Source organism: Xyrauchen texanus, chromosome 18, assembly GCF_025860055.1.
Source record: "Xyrauchen texanus isolate HMW12.3.18 chromosome 18, RBS_HiC_50CHRs, whole genome shotgun sequence".
NCBI lineage: Eukaryota > Metazoa > Chordata > Actinopteri > Cypriniformes > Catostomidae > Xyrauchen > Xyrauchen texanus.
In genome coordinates this window covers 20,767,059-20,781,732 of record NC_068293.1, presented here as the reverse complement: position 1 = coordinate 20,781,732, position 14,674 = coordinate 20,767,059, and the positions used below count along the sequence as shown (strand labels likewise).

The following is a 14,674-nucleotide window of genomic DNA, read 5'->3' as shown; positions in this document are numbered from 1 at the left end:
ATCTCAATAAAAAAAAAAAAAAAAAAGGCAATAATATAAAATAACCACATTTTTATTTAAAGTAACACAAAAATTAAACAGAAAATATCCCTATATTAAAATAAGTGGGGCGTCATAGTTGCGGTTTATATTTTTTGACTTTTTTCTCTTTCGGACAAAAATTCAGTGTATCCCTATTAGGACCAAACAGAACCTTGTTATTTCTCATATTTCATTTCTATATTTAATTACAGTTTTTTATTCGCTTGGGTACTATTTTCACAAGGTGAACATTTTCAAAACTCTTAGTACAAATATCCAAACTGATCACACTTGTAACAGCTAGTCATTCTTTCAAAACCTGATCTCATGCTTTCATTACACTGCCTTACAAAACAAAAAGGCAGTAACTGCATTTTTGGTCAAAAATGAGTTATTATCATTTTCATGACATTCAAGGCATCCTTTGTTATGTGACGAAACATCTTATCTCAAATGTGTGTTGTTTTGGAGAAAAATGGTAGTCGTTTGTACAGTAACTGCAAAAAGCCCTAGTGAAACAAAGCATGAGTACAGTAACATCCATTCTGCACTCTGCGTAGTTACTGCCTTTTTGATTTGTAGGGCAGTACAGTTATACACTTTTCAGTCCACATAATCATTGTTTCAAACACAAGATTATTGTAATATGTCATAAGGACGTTTGGTTTAATCCCCGAAACAGTATGATCTTCTTTCAATTTAGTACTTTTAACAATCACTTCATTCAACAGCAAACAATGCAAGATACATGTTTCAAATCACCATTGTTGCTGAATTAATTACAATACAGTAATACAGGCTACAGTTGCCACATTAGAAGTAATTGAATCCATAATGTTTAGAATATTATCCAGTGTGTTATCAAAAGGTGTGATGAAGTACTGCCATGAGGTTCTGTGCTAACAGAGTTTGCTGGTAATACAGTGAATGATTTCACTCTTTGACCAAATCTATACAGTAGTGGACCTTTACAGATGAAGGTTGAGTTACAATAATGTAACTACCATTTTTACAGTATCACATGGCATACATACTGTAATGTAAAATGCATTTTATTCCATCTGTCTCCCTTCCACTGATGCATCTCTGATCAATCTGATGTTTTCATTGAGTGTTTCCTCTCCCTTACACTCTATTCTGCTTTACAGTGTTTGCACAAATGACAAATGTATCCGCATCTCTCTCTCTCTCTCTCTCTCTCTCTCTCTCTCTGTCACACACACACACACACACACACACACACACACACACACACACACACACACACACACACACATGCTTGTGCACACACTTTGAACATTGTGGTGGTTAATATCTATAAATCACTTATGTAAAAATAATTCATTTGGTTATCCATATCGAAAAATTGCAAACAAGTTCTATAGAAACTGTGTATTGAATCAATATCTATAGAAATGCATAGGTGTACCAAATGATGCATTGATTAACCATTAAGATCATTTGGATTAAATAATAGACAAATGTAGTAAACTAAACAAGAAGAGATGCATATCAAAAGTTTGATAGTAAGAGCTTTCTGAAAGACAGTGACTGTGAATGAAACATTTATGTAGATTAAAGACTTATTTTGTGTTGTGAAAAGGATACTTTGTGATTTTGTGAATTGTACTTACACAATTGAAAACATGATGAAATGTTTGAAAGAAATGCACTTTTGATGATCTGTTGTGATATTAGCACTAAGAGTTTGGAAAATGTACATCTTGAGAAAATAGTACCAAAGCGAATAAAAACTTTTAATACTTTTGTTATCTTAAACAAATAATATAAAATATTGAAATAAATAAGCACACTGTAAAAGCTTCTTATTTATTTTAGTATTGTGATTTAATTATTTTACCTTGATCTGCGGGTTGGATTTCTTCAGTCCCATTGGTATGATGTGGGGATTCCAAAGGTGCTTCTGCAGCCAGATGTACTTGTTCTCTCAGGCCTCTGCGGTTATGATTCCAGACGACCCATAACCAATGGCGATTTTTCTGTGTGTCTTCATTAAGTAAATCTATGGCAAGTTGGGACCACATCTCTGAGGAATATTCTGTTTCTATTCAAAATATCAGCTTTCTGCTGCGTCTTTATCATAGAATCAATCCCTCCAGCCTGTGACCATAGATCTGATCTTACAGGTTTGGTGCCTTTTTTATGCCTCCCCATTCTACAGTGTGAGAGATTCAATACTGTCCTTCTCTCTGTCTCACAGACTCATTGTTTCTGACTTCATCTGACCAGCAGATGATTACAAACTTTCTTATGGGAAAGTGGCAGTGGTGGCTCAGTGGTTGAGGCTCAGAGTTACTGACCAGAAGGTTGGGGGTTCAAGCCCCAGCACCACCAAAAATGCCACTGTTGGGCCCTTGAGCAAGGCCCTTAACCCTATCTGCTCCAGGGGCGCCGTATCATGGCTGACCCTGCACTCTGACCCCAGCTTAGCTGGGATATGTGAAAACTAATAAATTTCACTGTATATATGCAAAAAACTGTGTGTATAATGTGTGACCAAAATAAAGGATTCTAGGATTCTATTAGATGATTACAAACTTTCTTATGGGAAAGTTTGGAGATGGACAACATTTTTACCCTATCGCTACTTGTGATAAGATAAAACAAAGTTCACATCGAGGCCTGTGGTAACTTTCCATTGTTATTCATACTTTCTTTGGGGGGGAATTAAAGTCGTTATTTCTGGGAAAGACAGGCACACACAGCCAGTGTATTGTGAGCTGAACACGCAGTGACACGGGCTGGACTTGAATGACCCAGATCAATTAAGGCCACTGGGAGCAATATGGAGCTACACCGACGACCATGGCATCCTATGAGACTTCTTGGACACTGCGGTCTGAGAGCTACGACATGCGTACTGGTTGTTCTGTCATTATTGATTGTTTTACTGCTCACTCCAAAAAAAGGCATTGATCCTGAGCCTGTGAGGATGATGATGAATGGTACTGCTTCAGTTAACCATACTTTGCGACCGAGACGAGTACGAGAAACAGCAGATGATTTTTTAGCAAGCTTATCTGAGTCCTGGATGGACCATCCCAGCCCTCCTCATCCATATGCTACGAACCTGTGGTGGAGACTAACCAACCATACAGCAAAGAAAAGTGGGTTTCCGAACTGCTACGTGTGCACACAGTTCGCGCACAGTACCACTGGAGCGGACTTGTGGCCGCACCAAGATCACAACACATCAACCTTCATGGCTACATTGGCTGTGGCAGCAACTTTATATAACGACAATACTATCCCCTTTTTAAACAACAAGGAATGGACAACAATGAAGGTGACAAAAAGAGTGTTTGGCAAGGCAGCAACTGTTCGGAACATACCAACTAATCTCACATGTTACAGTAGAGTTTCAGGAACTTATGCTTTAGGGGAAACAACAAAGAGTAAATGCAACGTAATCTACAAAGAGAACGACACTAATCCTATCCCACAACGACGTTGTTATAGATGCTTATTTGAACCTAATATTGCCGCTGGGAGTTCGACACAAGCTGTAATGGCTTTCGAATATGTGAAATCACACAAAGCCATACGTGATGCATGTACCAGATGAAGAGGGCACAGGAGTACTAGAAAATGTATACTGGCAGTGTGGGTATACAATCTATGTGTCTCTGCCTATAAACTGGACAGGAACATGTGCTCTAGTTCAACTGCACGGAGGAGCAATGGTCATACAGCACCAACCACATGAAGTTATGAAACGAAAGAAAAGGGGACTGCTTAACATTGTGCAAGACAGCCCAGTGCCAAGAAATCATCACATCTGGAACATAGCTGAGAAATTGCTGGCTTTTTTTGTGCCTGGAATAGGTGTTGCATCAGTAATGGAAGAGGTACAGGTAACCAGGTATGAACTGATTTCTTTCATTGACACGACAAATATTATGATGGAAGGCATCAAGGAGGAGCTGAGAGAACTAAGACTCACGGTTCTGCAGAATCGTTTAGTTTTAGACCAACTTACGGCATCACAAGGTGGAGTTTGTGTGATAGTGGGAGAAACGTGCTGCACATACATTCCAGATAATGATGCAAAAGGCCATGTCATTGAAGAAGGGATACATAATTTGACCTTCATGTCAAAGACTCTGACAGCTCGGGAAACTAATTCATTCTCTTTTGGATGGAGATGGTTTAAAGGTATTTTTAGTAATGTGACAAATGCGATGATGATGGTAATTTGTATAGTTTGCTCGTTCTTGTTGATCTTGTGTTTGTGGCCATGTGTAATGAAATTTATTAGAAATGCTGTGTCATCTACGTTTCAACACCAAACGCGTCATCATGATTTGAATATATGTGACATATGATTCCAGTCAAAGTGGCATTGAAGATGACATTTAAACTTAATTACCTAGGGTGACAAGGTAATGATTAGAAGGATAAGAGCAGATGTTATCTGTGGTACGAGATAACTGTTGTAAGAGTTAAGAAGAAGGGTTTATGTTAGCTTGCTTAAATGTAAGAGATGTCTCACAAAAAAAATGCTTTTGCTTTGTTGTCTGAAAAATTATGTTGTGTTTTGAATCCATGTAAATTAGCATGTCTGATGATGTACTGTTGTAATGTAAATACTATGTGTGATCAAAATTATTTAGTTCATGCATGCATGTAGTTTACTGAGTTAATCTTAGTTTCATATTACTAATTATATTTTGTGCTGAAGGGTTGGGGTCAGAATTCCTTGTCTCTTCACTATATCTATATATCCTTTTGAGTTTTTACATTATTCCTATAACAAGTGCGAATCAAGTTATATAATCATTACTATATTCAACAATATAATCATTACTATATTCAAAGAGTGATTCATATCTAGTTTTAATCATATTTTGTTGTCAGCATTTCTACCATTATATTTTTAAGTGCATTATGGTGTCTGATTTTTCTTGACCAAGTAAAGGTTACAGGGGTCAACCTCTATGTGATTTACATGATCTAGTTCACAAAATTTTACTTCTTTCATGTGTATGTCTCTAAAGAATAAAGTATAAATGTATAATTGTTTAGATTTTATGTTGTCTTAGCCAATCAGAAGTAGCAAAGATGTAATGCATGTCCTTGTAAAAGGTACACTTGTGTGAGATTTGTTTGTAAGGTAGAGTTGGCTTGCGACCTCCTCGTGACTTTGACGCTGGCTTTACCAATTTAACTGCAAAATATTCTTCAGTAAAATGTTACTTATTTGATTGAATTTCACGACTCCTGGTCTTCTTTCATCATATCTGGTCCTGGATCTGACAGCTGTTAACCCCATAACAGTGCTAACCTTAAAAAACACTTAAATGTCAGCCCCTTTTTTGTGCATAGACATAAAAATGCACTAAATTAAAATGACGACTCATTGGGCCATGATTTCTCATTAAAATCAGATGATTTCCTATAGAATGTAAGGGAATAACTCTAGAATAACCTCCCTGATAATGTTTGGGGGCCCAGAAACACTATCCTAATTTAAATCTAGATTAAAGACACATCTCTTTAGCTAAGCATTCAATTAACACATATCATAATTTTGTACTATGTGATGAAATAGTAAAAAGTGCACATGACCATCTTTTGCCTGAAATAATATGAACAGCAGCAATGCTAATCTTTCTCCTGTTGTCTCGTTGTTTGTATCTCAGGATGCTCAGCATATTTTACTAGAGATTACAGCAGCTCCAGTTCGGATCCAGCCTCACTTGGTAAGACTTCTAATGACATCAACACTCTTGAAGACAATGTGTTTAAACAATTTTCAGATGTTAAATGATATTTTAAAGTGTTTAAACTAATTTCAGTTTTTATATCAGGTGGTACAACAAAAATATTATGTTGTACCACCTGACATGGAAAGTGTACCCCCCCCCCCACCCGTTGAAGTCAGTACCTGATTGCCTAACCCTAACCACTCCCCATAACTAATCCTAAACGTACCAATAGAGGGTAATAATTTGGCGGAGGTTGAAATTTGGCACAACACATGTTTTTCGCACACTGGAAACGGCGCTGTCCATGGTTCAGAATTTCATACATTATCCTGTATTCCAGAATCCACTTCTTCAGGACTTCATAACAAAAACTTAACTTGAATCATTACAATAAGGGTGTTGCTTATTTATAACGTTGAAAATATGATAAATGTAAAGTATCTGAATTTCTTTAATCAATGAAAGAAATGTGTTGTACAAGGAACAGCAGTTATAATACATACTTTTACCTAATACATTGATCAAAGTTAATTGAGTAGAGTGATCACTAGGAACATGCTATAACCTCTGGAACATGAAAAAAGTTGAAAATAGAATAATTTCTTCAGAATAATATGATTGTAATATACTTACAGTAAGGTAGGTATTGGCAGTATTCAACAGGTAGTAAGTCAGTCTGATCACTAGGAAAGCACTGCAACCATTGGAACCTGGGGGGGTACAGTTGTAAGATCCAGGACCAGATAATATGATGAAAGAAGACCAGGAGTCGTGAAATTCAATCAAATAAGTACAATTTTACTGAAGAATAGTTTGCAGTTAAATTGGTAAAGCCAGCGTCAAAGTCACGAGGAGGTCGCAAGCCAACTCTACCTTACAAACAAATCTCACACAATTATACCTTTTCCAAGGACATGCATTACATAATCGTTTACTTCTGATTGGCTAAGACAACATAAAGTCTAAACAATAATACATTTTTGATAGATAAGTGGGTATATCGCCGTTAATCAGAATATTTGTCGTCCATTTCCGAGATTTAAGTCCGTGGTGACCTTCTTCCAGGGTCCGAGAATGTTTTAGGCTATATCACAAAGTTCAGAACCTGCAGAGAATATCAAACGCACACACACACAGAACACTGACAAACAACAGTTCTCTTCGAGGCTGAAGAAGGCCTGAGCTCATTATCAGAAGAGCAGTCCACCTTAACAGGCTGATAAAACATTTCACTCCAGGAAAGCAGGAAAGATAATATGCCCCTTTACTCCACTCCCTAAAGAAATACACATGAGATGTTCACTTAATGAAAATAAGGTGAAATTATGTATAAATTGACCCTCAAACTTATACAAGTCAACTAAGACAGATATATAGATGCAGATATGTGGATATTGTTGTGAAATATGCAATTATTCTATTCTATTCATGGCTTTTGGTATATAAAGTATTTATGGGTCATAGTAAACCACAATTGTAACTAATAAAAAGTGGTTTTATAATGAAAGGTACCATAAGTAGTTGTTAAACAATTTATTAAGAATGTGTTTACTGTAAAACACTTGTATTAATAATCATTGTAACCTTATATTGAGAAAATAGTTTATTAAGAAAAACACCGCAACTTGTTTTATAAAGATTTTTATTATGAAGCTGGTTTATTAAGGAAAACACTGTAACTTGTTTTATAAATATTCTTATTATGAAAATGGTTTATAAAGAAAAACATACAACACTGAATGTTGTAAGCATTTATTAAGCAGATGATGGTGGCAGAGTAGAGAGGAGTTGAAAATGTATTAGAAAGAGCTTTGCAAAAGAAAGGAGAAAAATGCCATCATTACCGTCTATGTGTTGCGGACGAGATACAGAAGATACAGCGATGATGGAAAGGTCCAGAAAAAGAGGACAAAGAGACAAAGAGTTTTATATGCAAAAGTCCTAAGGGGACTTCCAGAAATAATGACAGTTCAAGATTTTGTGTTTGACCAATTGGCTGTAAAAGACTGAATGTATGCAGAGGGAGTTTCCAGGAGGGGATTTCTGAACATGTCAAAAAAAGTTGATAGACTTTAAAAAGGACTGTAAAGGAATGTCCAGCCAGAGGCAGATTCACCAAGGACGTCTCCGGTGTTAGATACCTTGCCATTGCACCTCATGAAGTTAAAAGCTTGTAAATTATTTGGTTTTGATTTACTTACAATATATATATATAATATATATGCAATACATGAGTACAGAGTCTCTCTCGCCGCTCTCTGAATCCCAAGACAATTATCATCAAAAGGCCCCTTGCATGTGAACACAACACAAGGGCACACACTGGAATGCACCTAAAAGAAAATGAATACAGAAATGATTAGGATACATACTTGATTGTTGAATTTTTAATAAGAATAAAGTAATCATTCAAAAGGATATATATAAAAAGGATATATATAATTAAATTGAAGAGACAGGGGATTCTGACCCCAACCCTTCAGTACGTACAGTAAGGGAGTTATTGTGAAAATTTCACCTGTAGTAAGTCAGTATGGTCAATAGGAAAGCACTACAGCCTTTGGAACAGGAAAAAATACTTTCGGGGAATTACTGTAATTTTTTTAAATGAATATTTGTATACTGAACGTACAGTAAGGGAGGTACTGTCAAAATTCCACCTGTAGTAAGTCAGTCTGGTCAGTAGGAACATACTACAACCTTTGGAACATGAAAAAATCCCTTTGGTGAATTACTGTAACTTTTACATAAAACATTTTTGCGTACTGTATGTACAATAGCCTACACAAAAGTACACTAAAGCAGTCTAGGTGAATACGCAGCAAATATCAAACCTGAAACTATTTATAGCCTGGTTGGGGTTTTTTTTTTAAACTTGACTATGTTCATGGTGCTGTCAACGTAGGCTATGTGGTCCTGAAGGTCCTACAGATCAAGTCTGCAAGTTGCTTTTTATATTCGCTTCGCATATTTGCGGAGTTCCGCGTTCAATATCTCATGAGCTGAATATTGTTACTACACAAATAACATTGTTTTAATATTTTAATTTCCTTCGGGTTTGCACTTTGTAGATGGTCCCTTCTTAGCAGCCTGCGCATAGAGATCAATGTATTTTGTCCAGTGCGAAGGAAAGATCGTTTTGAGGAAATTTATGTTGTAGCTTCTGGTGTTTTATCTGTAGTTATATGTGATAGGTGTTGTGTGTAGCAACAACGTTTAGTTCACGAGTTATTGAACGCGGAAGTCCGCGAATGTGCGAATATAAAACCAACTTTACCTAAGTAACCTATCCTGGCAAGCGGGACAGAAATTATTAGTTCTCTGGAACCTTATTGTCCGAGTCATTCGTTATTTTGTCACGTTACAGCCGTATGTGCATAGCGTATACGGCTGTCACGTTACAAATGAACGAACGACTTGGACCAGAAGACTCGAGTTCAGTTTTGCCAATTTAGCGACTCGCTAGATTAAGAGACTTTTCATACATCTTTAGCGACTTTTTTATTAAAAAGCGTTTGGCGACAAACCTTAGCTACATTACGCTACAACTTTTGTTGATTTGTCCAATAGAGAGACTACCACATACCTGCTGACATGATCAGCCATGAGGTTGCTAAGAAAGGCCAGGACATCCTGAGCGAGGTGCAATACCGTACACACCTGCACCAGTGGACATGCCACCCTGAACAGAATGATATCATCCGTGTCCACAAGGTTAATGAGATCTTGAATGATGTAGGTTACCTCAGTTTCACACACTGATGTTAAACCAACATTTTTCTTTTTGCTTTATCAGGTCTTTTAAAAAGATATATTTGACAAATTATCCCCTGCCAGGTATTTTACAAAGATTACCTTAACTGGATGAAAGGTGATGGCTGTTATAGCTGGGATACTCCTGAGATTGTGCGAGCCAAGAAGTCATATGAGCTACAAAGTGAGGTGAGTATCAATTCTAAGAGGATCTTGTAACAAAGATACAGTTTAACAGAAGTTATAATTCTTTCTGTCTTTATGTTTTAATTTTTTCTGCACAGATCAAGTACAAAGCCGAAGGGAAGAAGGAAATGAACAACTGCTCCATCGTGACAGACACCCCTGTATATGTGACTGCCATCGTGGGCCACACTTGGGCTAGTGAGGTTTCTACAGTTCAACGCCTGTGAATTCATTCATTCAAGTCCTTCAGTTTTCTCTGGAGAATTTAAGTTGCAGGTTTAAACTACACCAAAACATTTATTTTGTTTTATTTTATATCCGCATTTGAACTACAGAGTGGCATACCATAAGGAGAAGCACATTTACACCACTGTTCTTGATACATATGACTATGCAAGATGCTTCAACCTGAAGCAGATATATAGCACCGTAAGCCTGAGTGAAAAGATTCTGGAAATTTCTATAAAATATTTTGTGTACCGTTGCTCACCGTGTCATTGAATATTCTTTGTATGCATTCAGCAAGCGTATTCTGCCGCTTGGGACAAGATCAAAGCCAAAAGCTACCACATCCCTCACGACTCCCATGCTTTATTCCATGCCAAAAAGAAGAAGGTCATCCTGAGCAATGTGAGTCCTTACTTAATTCACTTTTCCAGTGCTTACTAATTCCTCAATAAAGAAAATTTGTATAATTGTCCTATACATTGTTCTAAACCTCCTTTTGTTTGTGTAGGTTAAATACAAGGAAGATTATGAGAAGTTCAAGACCCTGTACAGCCTGCCTAAGTGTCTTGCGGACAACCCAGCTACTGCAAGATGTATCAAAGCTGGAAACTAATACTGGATGTGAGTTATGTAACAGGTCAAATTTGAAGACATACATGTAATTGTTAACTTAAACCCACCTTTGTAACCCCATGGTATGTCCTTTTCCATTAGTGCCTGTACAAACACAACTATGAGAAGACCAAGGCAAAGATCCACGTACCTGCAGACATGCTTGACATAGTATCTGCACGCAACACTCAGAAGACGGTCAGTGAGGTTGACTACCATAAATACTTGCACCAGTGGATCTGCCTGCCTGATATGCAGGTGTACGTGCATGCCTGAAAGGTCAACAAGCAACTGAGTGACTTGAGTTATCCCTACTTCAGAGACACAAACATTCAAACATCATTCGCAATTATGTTCATATATTCTGGTTATTTTCCTGTACAAAATCCAGCAAGGGAGTTTAGTGCCAAGTGAGATTTCTAACTGGTTTGACATTGCAACTTATCTTAGATCTTCTACAAAGATGATCTCATCTGGTTAAAGGGTATTGGCTGCTACACTTGGGACACTCCAGAGATTCTACATTGTAAGCAAGCTATGAACCTGCAGAGCGAGGTAAGTGTACAGTTGACTCATTTCATTTTCCAACAGTTTACCCCTGCTCTTCCATGAGGTTTGTAATCGAGAACCGGAACTTTTTCAGAAAACCGGTTCTATTTTTGACACAATAATGCAACTGAATGATTTTCGGTCATTTTCGTTGATTTTGGTTCCCTTATCGGTTCTCGAACATGCATTTTTCACCTTGCTAAAATATTAGGACAGTGTTTCCTGCGCTATCACTCAGAATTACTGCACGTACTCCAAACAAATTGCTCTTATGAGTCTTTTGAATCTATACAAAACATAACTATGCAAAACACAGCATTTCCTATGAAAGACTCTTATTAGTCGTTGCTTTCTACTGAATCAAAAGTTTACAGAACTGCAAGTTAATTATTTCGTCATGTCCGACTTGGTATAGGGATGCACCAATGTGTCAGCCGCTGATATTTATTGCCAATTATTGACCAAATTAAAACCAATGGCAAATTACTTTTAAGCCTGAAAATGCTGTTATGAAAACAATAGTTAATTTATAATTAATTATCAGAAAACTTTGTAAAAACAATACCTCTTTGTACATTTAAAAAAATGTATTCCTGACCAAAACAGTGATCTGATGGCAAAATAAGTTAAGTGGCATATTATCGGTAACGGCCAATCGTTTTTTGTTGAAATCAGTATCAGTTTTGTCCAAAATTTTTCATAACGGTGCATCCTTAGAATGAACTAAAAATTGTTATGTGTACAAAATTATTTTGTCCTCAAAAGTTCTGGAAGATAATGGAACCGTTAAGAAACTGGAATTGTTAAGATGAATCAGACTCAGAAAGGAATCGTTACTTTCCTTACAATTCTCATTCCTGCTCTTCTATCATCTCTCATCTTGTCCTCTACTCCTGTGTAATTTTATCTTTCAGAATCTGTACAGAGCTAAAGGAACTGAGCACTTCAAGCATTTTTCTGTGGTCAAGGACACCCCAGTCTATGAAACATGCAAGCAGAGTGCTCATAACTTGATCTCTTACATTTAATTGAAAAAGAACCTTCTAACTCATATGCTTCTTGTCCAGCTCAACTACCACCATGACTATGTCAATGTTAAGGGTAAAAACGCTGCACCTCATGTGACTGTTGATACCGAAAGGGCTCGCCAAGCCAACTACATCCAGAATGACGTATGATATCTAATACCCATTCATAACATAATTTGATGGTCTTTCCGTAGATGTATACTTAATATCTCTTGCTTGTTTTCCAGAACTTCTACAAAGAGCCCAATAAGAACTTTATGCCTACCGGCTATGCTCTACCTTATGACACTCCACTCAACAGGCAGGCCAAGGTCAACAGCACTGCCACCAACAATGTGAGGAAACAACTCAGTTCTCAGCCTCTGAAAATAAAAAAAGAGATGTAATGTTATGCATATGTCTCATCCCTCTTTTGATGTTCCAATCTCTGTAGGTTAAATACAGGGAAGTCTATGATCAGATGAAAGCCATGAGCTACACTATGGATCCTCTAGGCATCAACTTTGTCACAATCAACAAGGTCACCAATGAAGTAAGTTCAGAATGGCTATCCAAGTTCATAAAAGGATAGTTCACCCAAAACTGAAAATTCTCTCATCATTTACTTTCTGCTCTCTTATGTTGCTCCAAACCTGATTGATTTTCTGTCTTTTGTGGAACACAAAAATATATGTTAGACAGAATGACACCCATACTCACCATTTACTTTAATTGTATGGAAAAATGCTATGAAAATTAATGTTGACTGACTAACATACATGCCTATAATCTAAACATGCCTATAACATCTCTTTTTGTGTTCCACGGAAGAAATACATTTATACAGGTTTGGATTAAAATGAGAATGAGTAAATGACAACAAAATAAAAAAATGTGGGTGAACTATATGCTTTTCAGTTTAGAAATGGCAACTTTATTACACGTGAAGCATCAGCTCTTAGATACAAGTTATAATGTCTGATTGCATTTTTCTCCTAGCGACTGTATCATGACAAATATGAGAAGGAAAAGGACAAGATCCATTCTGAGTATGACACCCCTGAGTTCATACAGGTTAATACCACTCAGCAGGCCATTAGTGATGTAAGTATTTCCATATTATTTGGTAAAAGCTCTGAGCATACTGTATCTCCCCATTTTACACCACAAAATTATTAGTTGCTCTAATCAGCGGACATTGTACAATTTCCTCTACATCTGTGCTACAAGAAGAAGTACTACAACTGCAGAGGAACTCTTCTGCCCCAACCCATCACCCTACAGCTGATGCACTGCTTCCATGTCAATGAGATCAGCAGCGATGTAGGTGTCCTTCATATGTGCACTTAAATATACTGTTACACATTATATACTGCAATTGATGCACATTAGGCTTTTTCTGCTTGGGCATTTAAGTGATCATGATAATAATCTAGAATGTAGAATGTAACATTTGATGTAACTATGTTTGACTGTTCTGTGGCTGAAATATAAAGAGGATCTGCAGTGGCTGAAAGGCATTGGCTGCTTCATGGTGGACTCCCCGGAGATGGTCCGAATCCGTGAGATCACCAAGTATAGGGTAAAAAAACTAAATGTTAAATAGCACTATTATGAATGTCACAATTCATTGATTGTAATTTTTTTAGATGACATAGGACTTTTTGATGCTAATCAGAATTTTTGTTGGCATCTCTTTGGTAGCAATCATATGACGTCAACGCCAAGAAGAACTTTGCCAACTTCAGTGTAGTCCTGGACACACCAGAGTACAAATGTGTGAGCTTCAGACCCACATCAGTGATGTGAGTGGCTCATATGCCTCAGAATAAGCCTGAGATGAAATCAAAGTCTTTTTTAAAGCCTGTCCAACACCTCTATTTCTATCCACAGCTGGTATACCGCACTGATGGTCTTAAGTGAAAAGACAAAATCCACAACACTGTGGATGGTCTGGAGATTCAAAGAGCCAAATGGGTCCAGAATCTGACCAACAAAGTAAATCACTGTTATCTTTCTCACTATACAAATGATATCAACAGTGGAATGCTTTGATTAACTGTTAAAAGATCAGGAGAGATTTCACCAAATTATATATACTCCACTCTGGGATCATGCCTGGTCAATGAAAGTTGTGTACAGTGAGGTAATTTGTGCTTTTAACAATATTGATATAACAATTTTTTAGCACTGATTAACATATCTGTATGCAGACATGCCTGTTATTCGTCACTTCTTTAATCTTTAGAAAAGTACAAGGAACGAGAAGATGAAGCACAGGGACACTGCCATCCATGACACACCCCTCCTGGTTCGTTCCAAGAAAGCCTACCTCAATGCCAGTGATGTAAGTTAACCAGATGGTGGCCTGGTGAATATCTGTGAATAGTTCTGTGCTAAAGTCACTGCACTCTTCTCTGGATGCTTTTTTCCATTTTTCTTTTTATATCTTTAACATCATTCTCCATAAATCTTTTCAACCTCTTTCCCTTTTAAAATTTTTTTTCTAATGATCTTTCTTAATAATTTCCATTTTGTTTTGTACATTTGAATATGTGATATAATCCTTCAGATTTGCTCATCAGTTTT

The 14,674-nt window shown here is 37.0% G+C and overlaps 1 protein-coding gene and 1 long non-coding RNA gene across 3 annotated transcripts; both read left to right on the top strand.

The window, feature by feature from the left end:
• Positions 1-8,946: 8,946 nt before the first annotated feature.
• On the top strand, positions 8,947-9,898 carry LOC127659208 (uncharacterized). The gene is made up of 3 exons (XR_007972506.1): positions 8,947-9,485; positions 9,588-9,692; positions 9,788-9,898. It is a non-coding gene; the product is annotated as an uncharacterized LOC127659208 (long non-coding RNA).
• A 1,026-nt stretch (positions 9,899-10,924) lies between these two features.
• Positions 10,925-14,225, top strand: LOC127659207 (nebulin-like). 2 transcript variants are annotated; one of them, XM_052148918.1, is made up of 8 exons: positions 10,925-12,250; positions 12,334-12,441; positions 12,540-12,638; positions 13,085-13,189; positions 13,319-13,408; positions 13,582-13,667; positions 13,790-13,890; positions 13,979-14,225. In XM_052148918.1, exons 1-6 carry the CDS (start codon positions 12,131-12,133, stop codon positions 13,597-13,599), a joined length of 540 nt encoding a protein of 179 aa, XP_052004878.1. In that variant the 5' UTR covers positions 10,925-12,130; the 3' UTR covers positions 13,600-13,667; positions 13,790-13,890; positions 13,979-14,225. The 2 variants fall into 2 exon arrangements, with proteins under 2 accessions (XP_052004878.1, XP_052004877.1); XM_052148917.1 differs by having other exon boundaries at positions 13,316-13,408.
• Positions 14,226-14,674: the final 449 nt, after the last annotated feature.

Excerpts from the sequence above, each read along its gene's own strand:
- LOC127659207 (XM_052148917.1), top strand. The coding sequence starts at position 12,131 with ATGCTTCTTGTCCAGCTCAACTACCACCATGACTATGTCAATGTTAAG. Across the intron at positions 12,251-12,333 it reads CCAACTACATCCAGAATGAC|AACTTCTACAAAGAGCCCAA; the intron begins GTATGATATCTA and ends CTTGTTTTCCAG. Across the intron at positions 13,190-13,315 it reads CTCAGCAGGCCATTAGTGAT|AAGAAGTACTACAACTGCAG; the intron begins GTAAGTATTTCC and ends CTGTGCTACAAG.